General features: G+C 45.0%; 1 protein-coding gene across 3 annotated transcripts in view; it reads right to left on the bottom strand.

The window, feature by feature from the left end:
* Positions 1-12,495, bottom strand: part of VPS4A (vacuolar protein sorting 4 homolog A) — a 258,219-nt gene that overhangs the window by 225,495 nt on the left and 20,229 nt on the right. For all 3 annotated transcript variants that reach the window (XM_069216769.1, XM_069216770.1, XM_069216771.1), the window contains exon 2: positions 2,953-3,064. In XM_069216769.1, the coding sequence (XP_069072870.1) occupies positions 2,953-3,064 (112 nt within the window). The remainder of the gene's footprint in view (positions 1-2,952; positions 3,065-12,495) is intronic.

Below are 12,495 nucleotides of genomic sequence, written 5' to 3'. Positions count from 1 at the left end.
TCAGATTGGCCAATCCCCCTCGTCCTCGCTATTCTTCCCTTTGGGATGTGAATATTGTCCTTCGTTTTTTAGAATCTTGGCCTTCCAATAGATTTTGTCTAGGAAACAGCTGTCAGCTAAACTCTCTATGTTGTTATGTTTAATTTCCTGTAAGAGAGTTTCGGATGTTAGAGCTCTGGATTTGGCTGGGAGAGTTTTTTCCCCAGAGGGGGTTTCATTTTTTATTTCGCATAGAACTAAATGCAATCTGAAGGAAGTGTCTTATCCCTGTTTTGTGGACAACCCCTAACTATGTGTGGTGCAGTGCCTTAGAGCTTACGAGGTGAGTACAGAAGAGTTTCGTTCTGATATGGGGGGTCAATTACTAATTTCTTTAGTTAAGCCTTATCATCCTGTTTCTTCAGCCACCCTCGCTAGATGGATGCGATGGTTGCTGAATGAAGCAGCCATTGAGATTTCTAGATTTGGTGCTCATTCTTCCAGAGGAGCCATGGCTTCAAAGTCTTTGGCTTTGGGTTCTCGTTTAGAGGACATTTTAAGGGCAGCAGACTGGTCTTCTCCTTCGACTTTTAAAACCTTCTATTGTAAACCTATTGTGGATATTGCATCAGTGGTTGTGAATCAGCTTTGAACAAGCATAATCTGAGCCTCCGGTCCGGACATAGAATCCAAAAAATTCTAGCATTCGCGTTAAGAATTTTTCAATTCTATTAAGGACACGGAGGCGAGGATTATCCCGCCGCACTGTTGTATAAGTTTATTGTGGTACATTTTATTTCTTGAAGTTCATGTACAAATTTCTGTATTTCAGTGCTAACCCACCCTGTTTAGTAGTAGATATAAGTATCACTTTATGGTATTCAGTTTTTATGGCCTGAATTTTCCTTTTTTCCTAGGAAATGACGAGAACTAGTTTCGGCCCATTCTGGTATTGTTCAAATTCCAGTCAAGTTGGCTTCCAGTTCTTCTGTTTTTCAGGATTTCGTTTTCAAGTTTCAAGTTAAGACTTTGACTTATCTGTTGCGAGTTTGGACAAAGAAAGAGGAGTGGCTGGGTGTGAGGCAACACTTTATAGGCTTCCTCCTCTATGGTCATCACGTGACATTACTAGTGTTGGGATTTGTAGTTTTTGTTTTTCCATGATTTTCATTGGCTGCAGTTAAAAATAAAGCATGGAAAGAGAAGCATAATCCTCGCCTCCGTGTCCTTAATAGAACTGAAAAATTCTTAACGCGAATGCTAGAAATTTTTTATCCTCTGCAACTCCTGCTTCATCCTCTGACCTTCGGATCAACCGCAGGCTGCTCCAGGAACCTCTGTAACTGCAACAAAGTATCCAGAAAGGCTACTGTGACCCTGCAACTTCAGCTGCAGCCAGCAACTGCAACAGTTTCCAAGGTGTGCACACTCTGGGGACTCCCTGTCTTCCCCCTGCACCAGAAGGACCGAAAAAAGCTCCTGTGGCGTGACGGAGTCACTTCCCTGCTCCAGCAGGCACCTTCCAACTCGACAACAGGTTCTCTGTGACTCCTCTCCTGGTGACAAGCGTGCTCCCTGGAACACGGGTGGTGGACCCCTTCGACACAGACTGTCCTACGACCCAGATGTCCAAATTTGGCAGAGGTAAGAGCTTGCCTTACCCGTTTGCGACAGTACCCCTGCGCACCCCTTCATCTCTACCTCCTGGGGCCTCTATGCGCTATTTGCAAGAATCCTTAGTGCACAGCCTGGCCCAGGTCCCCAACAGTCTATCCTGCGACGCTCAACTCGCTGAGTTGTTCTCTGGCAGCGTGGGACCTTCTTTTGTAGTGCTGCAGCAACCGCAATTTGCACCTCCTTTGTCCCAGTGTCCTGGGACCTCCATGGATGCTGCCTGGTCACCTGTGGTTCCCTCCAGTGTTATGAGCCCCCTCTGCCTCCTCAGTCTGAGTTGAGGCCCCCAGGTCTCCCCTGGGTCCAGGCAACGCCATTTGGACGCAATCCACGACATTGCTTGAACAAGGCTTGGGACAGCCTTTGCATCACGCAGGAACCCGTAGCCATCTTATTTGGTGCTCTTCTGCGGACTTCTTCCAACTGGAGAATCCCCTTTTGCACCATCTTCTAGGTTGGCAAGGGCTCCTGTCCTTCTGGAATCTTCTGCGACTTCTGGACTTGGTCTCCTCTCTTTACAGCGCTTCAGGTCCAGGAATCCACCATTTGTTGTTTGCAGTCTTGCTTGGTTCTTGCAATAACTCTAATCACGACTTGTAGTGTGTCCTGAGGAAACTTGCAGTACTTTACACTTACAGTTCTGGGCTCTGGGGTGGGGTATTTTACTCACCTTTGTGGTTTTCTGACACTCCCAGCGCCCCTATATACACTACACTTGCCTAAGGGGGAATTTGTGATTTGCATTCCACTTTCTTAGTATATGGTTTATGTTGCCCCTAGGCCTATTTCTTCCTATTGCATTCTATCGTAATTTCTACTGTTTGCGCTATTCTGTGACTAGTTACTTACCTAATTTTGGTCTCTAGTGTATTTATTGTGTATAATACTTACCTCCAGAAGGAGTATTGCCTCTAAAATATTTTTGGCCTTGTGTCACTAAAATGAAGTACCTTTATTTTTGGTTACACTGAGTATTGTCTTTTATTGTGTATAAGTACTGTGTAACTATAGTGGTATTGCAGGAGCTTTGCATGACTCCTAGTTCAGCCTAAGCTGCTCTGCTACAGCTAGCTCCAACAGCCTATGCTGCTAGAACACTACACTACTACTACTACTACATTTCACTAATAAGGGAAAACTGGACCTGGTATAAGGTGTAAGTACCTAAGGTACCCACTACAAGCCAGGTCAGCCTCCTACACTCACTATTTCATTCAAAAGGCCAGACGCCACTGATCCAAAATGTACGATTTGTCTGAAAAAGCATCCATCTGGCAGAAGATATACTGCAGTACTCACATTTTATGGCATGGAGAAAGTATTCCACAGCATGCTGATACAGCCTGAGTGCCTCCTCATAGTTCTTGGCCTTGTCCTCCTCTGTGGCCTTCGTTACCAGATCAATGGCTTTCTGCACACACAAAAAGAGAGGGTGGGTGTTATTAAAGCAATCACACTCAACACCTGTCAATTCATACACTTAAAACACATCAGCTGTTGTCATACACTTGTACTACTACATTCACAACCACACCACCTCCTCAGCAAATCACCTTTTGGCTTCCAAAAAATGAGAAATATGAAAGATTAAAACTATGTTTTTCGCCAGTAAATTTATTTATATAAATCAATGGCTAGATTTACTGACTTTTATAGCTGGCATGATGGCTAAGTCAAAAAACTTGCAGCTGACATTTGGCATTAAGGGCCTGATTCTAACTTTGGAGGACAGTGTTAAACCGTCCCAAAAGTGGCTAATATACCACCTACCGTATTACGAGTTCCATAGGATATAATGGACTCGTAATACGGTAGGTGGTATATCCGCCACTTTTGGGACGGTTTAACACCGTCCTCCAAAGTTAGAATCAGGCCCTAAGTGCCAGGTAGAGGTTCACAGCTTTTTAAGACCAGCTCAGTATTTCATCATTCTAACACTGATTTAAGGAGCACCATTAAACACAGTGATAGTAGGAGTAGGAGCAGTAGCTTCTTTTATCTACAGTGTTTAGAAATTTCAAAAACGGAGTATACAGTATTATATTAAAACAAGTTATCACCATAAAATATGCAAATAATTAAAACTGCATGTCTCTAAAAAGCAACACTTACGATTATTATTGTAACTTTAATGAAATTAACCCTACTTTTAGTGTGTTATAAAAGAACAAAATGGATACTACTTTTAAGGCATTTCTAAATGTAAGCAGAGAATCGTTTTTATAACAGCACTCTGAAAACGTCAGTGTTTTCTACTTTTGTTAGTAAAAATAAATTAAATCTTTAATTAAAATATAAGGTGCCATATGTTTAAAGTTATAGACGGTACAATGCTACGACTGGAGCCTAGGGACTGTTATTTTCATGGTAAATGTTTCAGTAGATGACACTGGGATAGATGAAATCGACTTGATAAATGTTGCAGCTTGGTAAAAAACACAGAGATTATTCTGAAAATATCTATTTAGATGGGAAAACTACAAAACGCTTGGGAGTAACATCCATTTGTGCCCCCTAAATTTCCCCTCAAGCTCAAAGAAAAATCTATCAGAAAAGAGCTACAGTCTTATTTCCTTCCAAGAAAATAGGGTGCTAGAACATGAACAGATTTTATACATTATCATACGTGATTTTTATTTATAGTTGCATACTATAAAGGTACTCAGAGGAACAACTATTTAAAAAAACGCTCGAAAACCACCCAAAACTCCAACTAGAGGACACTTAACTCTGGGCTGTATGACTGAGGATGGTTATGCACAGATTGTGTTAGTTTATCATCTTAATCAAAATTAACAATGCATTTAGAATAGTCTATGAATGACGAGACCCACTGAGTTGTGTTCCATCACAGCAAATAGCTGTTTGCAGGCCCCAGAAGGTGTGAGCGAAATCAAAGTCAATTACACTGAATTTTAGTGGGGTAAAAAATTAATTAGTTTTATGAAAGTGAAAACACAATAAATATCAAAACACTACATTAACTGTCAATCTCAATCTGAAAAAGTAAGTCTTGATAGGATAGTAGATGGTCTTCGGAGAATACAAATGATCAACAGCAGCGGCTCCGAAGTCAATACTGAACAGGAATTTGTTTTTTAAATACATTTCTATTTACATTGTAGATGTTTCAAAAGTATTTGGAAACCACAGACATCAAGAGGTGAAGTACATGTTTATGTCCATGTCCTTCTAAGTACATGGGAAAAAGGATTTCTGCTACCTGTCACCTTTTCTGGGAACTACTTTCCAGTGTGCTAGTAAGCAAAAGAGAACATTAAAGGCCTAGTAAATGTGGCCACCAAGTGGTTCAAAAAATTACATTGTGGTAAGCCCTTTCTATAATGAAAACGTTTTCAATGTCTGCAGAATTACCACCATTTTACGTAAAAAGAAAAAAACATACGTTCTTTATCCTTCTGTTTAGACCCTCTTGGACCTTTGGTACTTCACAAAACTTCACAAATCCTTATCCGCAACTCTGGGTGCTAGGGATTCTACTTGACGTACAGGGTTTTCATGCCCCCTCAGCAAGCAGACAGCACAGTTGAGCATTAGGTGGTATAAGAATTGGAGTTTGTGATGCATTTTTAAGAACAAGCTTACTTTTAGCTACCAGAATTTGCAGGTGACCAAAGCACACAAAATGTCCCCTCGGACAAAAGATATAAGAAAACAAATAGCAGTATCAGAACAAAATCAGCTTCCTACATCATTCATTATTAAAAAGTGATTCAATCCAGAATTGAGTATTGTGAATTCTAACAAGGTTATGACAGATTTTCTTCCAGTTAACTTATTCCGGTGACCTTTACTTCCAAAAACTTATGTAGACTAATTGAAATATTATGCATTGTACTATCTTAAAATATTGTTTTTAAAGTCTCATCTCTTGATTTCCGCTTTCACTTTAGCTACGTGTTGGTTGGCTTATGAAACATATGCATTTGATTTTTCAACTTTGGATACCATTTGGCAAGTGAAGTTTGTTTTACCTATTTCAAATCTGTAAATTGAAAACTATAAACAAGTATAGAACATTGAATATCCCACATATGGCGTGGTACTAGAACACCAAACTACTGTTTTACATAACACCTGGTCTTGTCTACAAAACAATCACTTTTATTAAAGGACCATGTAATTCTTGTGCCTCACTACATAATATCAACTCTGTTGAGTACCATCAGCTTGAATTCTGGTTCAAATATGGTCAACTGGGTAACCTAGAACCCGACGTTCATGCCTATGAGTACCTCTAGCTTTTGTCCTTCAGCACGTTTTGGCTGACGCATCTGGACGGCCATTTCTTCATTGTACAAGCACGTTCTTCACTAGGTGAATTCAGTTCTATTCAAGTTGATTACCTTCACTGATCTCTTCATTATACAGTGGCATCAGGATAACACAAAAAGAGCCAGATGGACCAGTGAACCAAACTTAAGATAGGATAGTCTCTCCTGATTGGTAGAAAGCAGAGACATTATGACATCATGGCCCAATGTTCTGTGGGACATGTAGTTTGTTTTTTTTGTTGTTGTTTGTTTTTTAACTCTGCTGTCAAGCATATTAAATAAAGAACTATTGCAAATTCTGTAGTTTCCTTCACAAATTGCCTCTATAATCTGGATTTAGCAATGTTTTGAACAAACCATTCTGTTTTAGATAGCTAAATGAAGAATGCAACTGAAATAATGCCAATACCTTTATTTAAAACTGTGATATGATTACAGGTGGGAATATCATAACTGACTGATGTGCTCTGTTTTCTCATGTTTAACTGTAGTCTTAAAAGTGTACAGCAAATTGTTTTCAAAAACCTAATTTATTTAATCCCATAACCTTGTAAGGAGAGCAATATTAGATTCTGAAGATAAGTGGCTGTGCATCTAGGGGTGTTTGAAAAACACAAACATTCTAAACAAAAAGCTTAGTATTAAAGCTTGCCTACTGTAGGGCTGTTAGCATTTTCAAGAAACACTGTACAAACTATTTTAACATTACGTACAGAAGGGACACTATGCTCAGAGACTAAGTTCAAGGCACATATAAATGGCTTTATTATTGACAATTCTATTTTTTCCTACTTTTACAAAAAGCTTAACAGGGAAATACACTAGGAAAGATTCAAGGTATTTCTCCATTGTGCTTATTTTACTTTAGGTCCCTATACCTCATACCTCCAAATTGTTGGGATTTCCTGACCTGAGGGAAGGAGAAATGTTTTTGCGGGACATAAAAATATGAAATAATCGAGTCAACTTCACATTAATGGCTATACCTCAGTTCCACCTGCCAATCCCCTAAACCTCAGGTCATTCTCGCTTGGTATCTGCCTAATGGATAGCTACGGCAGTGGTGAGTAGGCTTCCTGGGTGTAGGGTAACTAAAGGACCAAGAACACAAAATATACTAAATTGAAGAGCACATGGTACACTATAATGTGCAACTTGTGCTTCCAGGACTTCATTTTCAGCTGATTATACAAATGGGTTCCATCCCGGATTCTAGGTGGGGAGACATTTGGAAACCCAGCGTTAAAAGATTTTTTTTTTTTTTTTAAATAAGTTCTCCCCTACAAGGTAATGTTTCTGTTAGCTAGCTTTACCAATAACGTTGCTACTATGTTGGGCAAAGTTAAAAGCTGAAAAGAGTAACATTATCACTTATAAACAGAGGTTTCTGCCAAGGACATACGACTCCTGACCAATGATTCGCCTTACAGAATTTGGCACAGAGGTCATTGGCGCAAGCAGGACATCAGCATTATTGTTTTGTCGACTTCTACACAATCCTCAACACCTTGGATCATTTCATTATGTCTAAGAAGCTAAAATGAAGAAAGATGCTTGTGGATTTCTTGCAAATTTCAACTCCTCCTCCCAAGGAACTGGACTCAAGACTTCCGCATGGCTGTCCCAGAACAGACCTTGTTCACCCTATCCCATGCTGATTTAGTTGTTGTACTAACATGCACACTTATTTTAACCTAATGTGGAGAATCAGCATATAGGATCTCTCTTAAATAGGCTACGAGCTCATGGAGTGAGCTGCGCCGAGGAAGAGCTCCGACCCGGGGCCCCCGAAATTCATGATCCTGATGGGTTAGATCGACTCCCCCCGACCTCTCCCCCTGGACTAGGGGTTGAGAGCCCGGGGGCCACCTGACTGAGACCGGGGGGGGGGCCAACCTGGAGACACAGGGCTGATTACCGGGAGCACCAGATCGGAACTGCCTATCCCCAAAATGGCAGCCAAGAGGAGCCCAAGAGTACAGAGCAGCCGGAAAGCGCAGAGGGAGGCGACCCTCCTCACAACACCCGCTCCGAGGCCTCCGCGAAACCGACTTCGAGGTGAACATCGTAGGGCCTGCCTGACCCTAAAATGGCAGTCGCACTTGTGACTGAAGCCCAGGAAATTAGGGCGTCCTGAGAATAAAGCGGGCTGGGGGGGGAGGCGCCCTGATCGCCAGACTGAACTTGTGCCTAGGAGAGGAGTGTCTAGAGGAAGGCATTGCACTGCAACTACCTGAGACCACATACATAACCTGACGTGGGCCAGCTCGATAGGGCCCCTCGCTCTTCCTTGTAATGGGACCCTTGACCGGAGCGAGCTGAGGGGCCTGGCGCGGCGGACCTGCTGGGCATCGCTTTCAGCCCGCTCCCTCCTCTCTTAGACGCTGGGGGTGAGGGGGACGGGCGAGGAGGAGACAGAGGACTACTTGGGCTGATTGGAAACACGGGAGAGACGGCCTGAACCTGATGTTTATCCGGGCCGGGGGGGGGGGGGGGGGAGGGAGGGGAGGGGGCGGACTGACTGCGGTAGCAGGAGGGCCTATGGCTGGTCCGGGGGCGATGGGCAAATCCACCAAGCGGAGAGAAATGGCCCAGGATGTCGGAGACCGCTCTGGGGATCCAGCTCCTGCTCACAGGACCACAGGGTCAGTGGGAGACGCAGAGGACCCGTCCCTCGGGGACATAATGCAGGCTATCTAGGGAAAGCCTGGAACTCCAAATAGATACTCTTGCACTGGACCTGGGCTTGCTTCGGGAGAAGCAGCGCCGCCTTGCTGAACAGGTAACAACGATGGAAAAGAATGTCGCAGAACTGAAGCCTGAGATGAAGTTGTCTGATGACCGGGTGACGACCCTTGAGAAACAAGTGGGCACCCTAATGGCCAGCGCTGAGGATGCTGAAAACAGGTCCCGGAGAAACAATATCCGGATAATTGGCCACACCGAAACACTCGAACAACAGAATTTACCAGAATACCTGGAAAAATGGATTCGGGAGGAGGTGGCCCCTGAAGGCCTCACACGATTCAAAACACATTTGAAAAGGCTCACAGAGTGCCGGCGAGGAGACCCCCTCCAGGGGCACCACCGAGGCGGATAGTGGCCAGACTATTACATTTTGAAGACTGCGATCATATATTGGCGCAGGCCAGGACAATTGGAGAACTGAGAATAGAGAATGCCCTGGTCCGAATCTTCCAGGATTTCTCACGTGAGGTCCAGCACCAAAGGGCATCATACTTGGAAATCAAGAAACAATTACGAAAATATTCAGTACGCAATACTATTTCCATCCACGCTCCGAGTGATGGTGGACGGAGGAACCAGATTCTTTCAGACGCCCCAGGAAGCCAGAGATTGGCTGGATGTACGAGGGGGCCCTGCACGAGATGTGGCCTCCTAGGATGCGCGGTCCAGAACTGAGCGGCACCGGATGAGGAGATCGCGGAGACGGAAAGCGGCTCCCACAGCACACAAGATCAGAGCAGAAAGGCAGTGCGCAACAGTGGCAGTCGGGACTCTGAGCGGGGGGAAGCAACTCCAAGAACCCTTGGGACCACGCAGAGAGGACCAAGGGTCTGACACTGACGCAGGGTCCGAAAGCTCGACGGCCCCGAGCATTGAATTACCAGTGGTGACGCCAGGTACCTCTGAGGACATCATATGAATCAACCTCAGGGCTTTACCACAAGAACACGAATAAAGGCTCTGGGGAGACAGAACTATCGTGACCTGCCAAGACATTAACTGGTAACATGAATAACATCAGACTGGGAACCCGCGGGATCGGTGGCTTTAATCGGTGGAAATCTTTGTACTTTTCGAAAAGCCACCCCACAGGCATTGACTTTTTTGGTTTGACCAGGTTTGGATAGGAGACTGTTTGGATACCTGTCCTGGGGTTGGGGAAGTTTTTGTTTTATTTAGAGTTTCGGGATTTTGCCCTGCGCCCAACGATGAGAGCAAGCACTCCCCTACCCGTTGTTGCCTTGCCACTTCAGCATCCCTGGAGAGGGCGCAGAGACAGTTTGCTTGGACAATATCATAATGGGTGACCATCAAGAATATAGAATAATCTCATGGAATGTGAGGGGCATGCACACTATGGCCAAACATTACAAAGTTCATTCATACTTATGTAGAAGAGGGACTCACATAGCACTCCTGCTGGAGACTCACCTTACAGCTGTGGAGGTGGCGGCATTGCAGAAACGGTGGAGAGGCCAAACTTACTACACAGCCTACTCGGCATTTGCCAGGGGTACACTTATTTGGGTACATGCAGGAATTCAATTTCAGAGGACTTGCACACTGGTAGACCCGGACCGGCGCTATGTATTGGTCACTGGTAGGCTGGGAGGGCGCAATATTACCCTGATAAATGTATATGCACCTAATGTGGAACATGGCGTCTTTCTGGATCAGCTATCGAACACCTTGGCCCCTCACTTGACTGGCTCAGTGCTGATAGGGGGGATTTTAATTGTATAGCTGCTCTGGATCTGGACAGATCGCACCCCCGCTGAGGGACTCTTTGGTGAATACTCTGGCTAAGAGGTTCTCTGAGTGGCAGACAAGGTGGCAGTTATTAGATTCTTGGAGGACCCTCCACCCACGGTCCTGGGAATACTCCTATTACTCTGCAGTACCCAACCTACATGTAAGACTCGACACCTTACTATGTACACCAGAAAAACACGCTCAGATACATAGCATAGAGTACCTGGGAAGGACCCTCTCAGACCATAGCCCTGCGCTGATGCACATAACATGGGCACTGGCCACCTCTAGTATTCCAACTTGGCGACTTAAACCAGACTCACTCGAAGACCCGGCATACCGTGAACAAATAAAAGAACACATCACGCAATATTTTGAGAATAATGAATTAATGGCACCATCAACTCACACGCTTTGGGAGGCATTCAAGGTAGTGATACGAGGGCGTTGCATAGCTGAGTCCATGGGGGTTAGGAAAACCCTACTGAGGGAGGTAGAGAGGGCTGAGGACGAACTACACAAGTTGGAAAAGCAGGTTCCCGGGGCCCCCCTGGATATGGAACGAACTCCGGGTAACTAGAGAGTTGGTAGCTGAGAACTAGGAGAAGCTTCGCTGCTTCGATTATAAATGATACATGGCCAGGGCCCATGCGGAAAGAGACAAAGCAGGAGCTCTGTTGGCGTGGTTAACTAATCCGACTCTGCGGGGATCCCTTATCACTGAAATCAGCGCCCAGGGAGATACTAGGCTTTATCGACAAGACAATATTAACCATCACTTCCTTGAGTACTATACTTCTTTGTATATTAGCACTCTGAGAGGAGAGGGGGAGGAATTGGAGACCTTTCTGGATGCGCTCCCGTGTCCAACTGTTAGCAAGGAAGAGAGAGGGGTGCTGGGGGGTGAAATAAAGGCCCTGGAAATCAGCGAGGCCTTAACGCCCGGGACAGACGGCCTATCGGCTGGGTTCTATGCCACATATGAACGAGAACTGACTCCCAGACTGGAGCGACTGTTTAGGGCTGCGAGGGCAGCAAAGTATTTCCCACAGTCTACTGGCGAGGCCCTGATAGTCCCGCTGCTCAAACCCGGTAAGGCCCCTACTGACAGCAGGGCCTATAGACCCCTATCTATGTTAAACACTGATTACAAGATATTGAGTAAAATTCTGGCGGCCAGACTACTACCATACATGACCCGCATAGTACATCCGGATCAGGCGGGATTTATTCCTTCCAGAAACACAGCCCAAAACATCAGGAGAGTAATACACATTATTATGGATACTATTGCCCTGCTAATGGCGGAGTCTGCTGTATTAACAGTGGACACTGAGAAGGCATTTGATAGTCTTGAATGGGATTACCTATATGTGGTTCTTATCTGCATGGGGCTGGGCGAGGGCTTTGCCCGCTGGAGGAGGCTACTATACACCAACCCAAAGGCGAGAGTCAAAACGGGGGCTACTATATCGGAGCAATATCCAGTGGAGAGGGGCACTAGGCAGGGATGTCCCCTCTCACCGCTGTTATTTGCGTTGGCGATGGAGCCACTGGCGGCCAAGGCTAGGACTGTGGCCTGGTATCAAGGACTGCAGCAGGGCACAAGGAGACATACTATTGCACTATATGCCGATGATCTATTGCTCTTCCTACAGAACGCCGGTAGAGAATTGAAGGGAGCCCAGTCCCATTTGACATAATTTGGACGATTGACAGGACTAAAATTCAACTGGCAGAAATCATTCCTGTTCCCCTTAACTGCAGGAGATGACCCACCGGAAGGGCTGGGAAGCGTGCCGTGGGAGCCTCGATGTATGGCATACCTGGGGTGTTAAAATATACCACTCCAGATCTGATCTTTTGGAGGGTAACATCGGCACTACCATAAGGACCTTGAGATCCAGCATGACTTTCTGGAGCACACTCCCAATCTCTGTAACTGGGAGAGTGGCTGCACATAAGATGGTGGCACTTCCTCGCCTGCTCTATTATTTTGCGTCTTTGCCGGTCTGGATCCCCGTGGCAATGTTTAGGGAGTTGGATT

Source organism: Pleurodeles waltl, chromosome 12 (assembly GCF_031143425.1).
Source record: "Pleurodeles waltl isolate 20211129_DDA chromosome 12, aPleWal1.hap1.20221129, whole genome shotgun sequence".
NCBI lineage: Eukaryota > Metazoa > Chordata > Amphibia > Caudata > Salamandridae > Pleurodeles > Pleurodeles waltl.
Note: the sequence above shows the minus strand (reverse complement) of the source record. Positions and strands in the feature narration are given on the sequence as shown.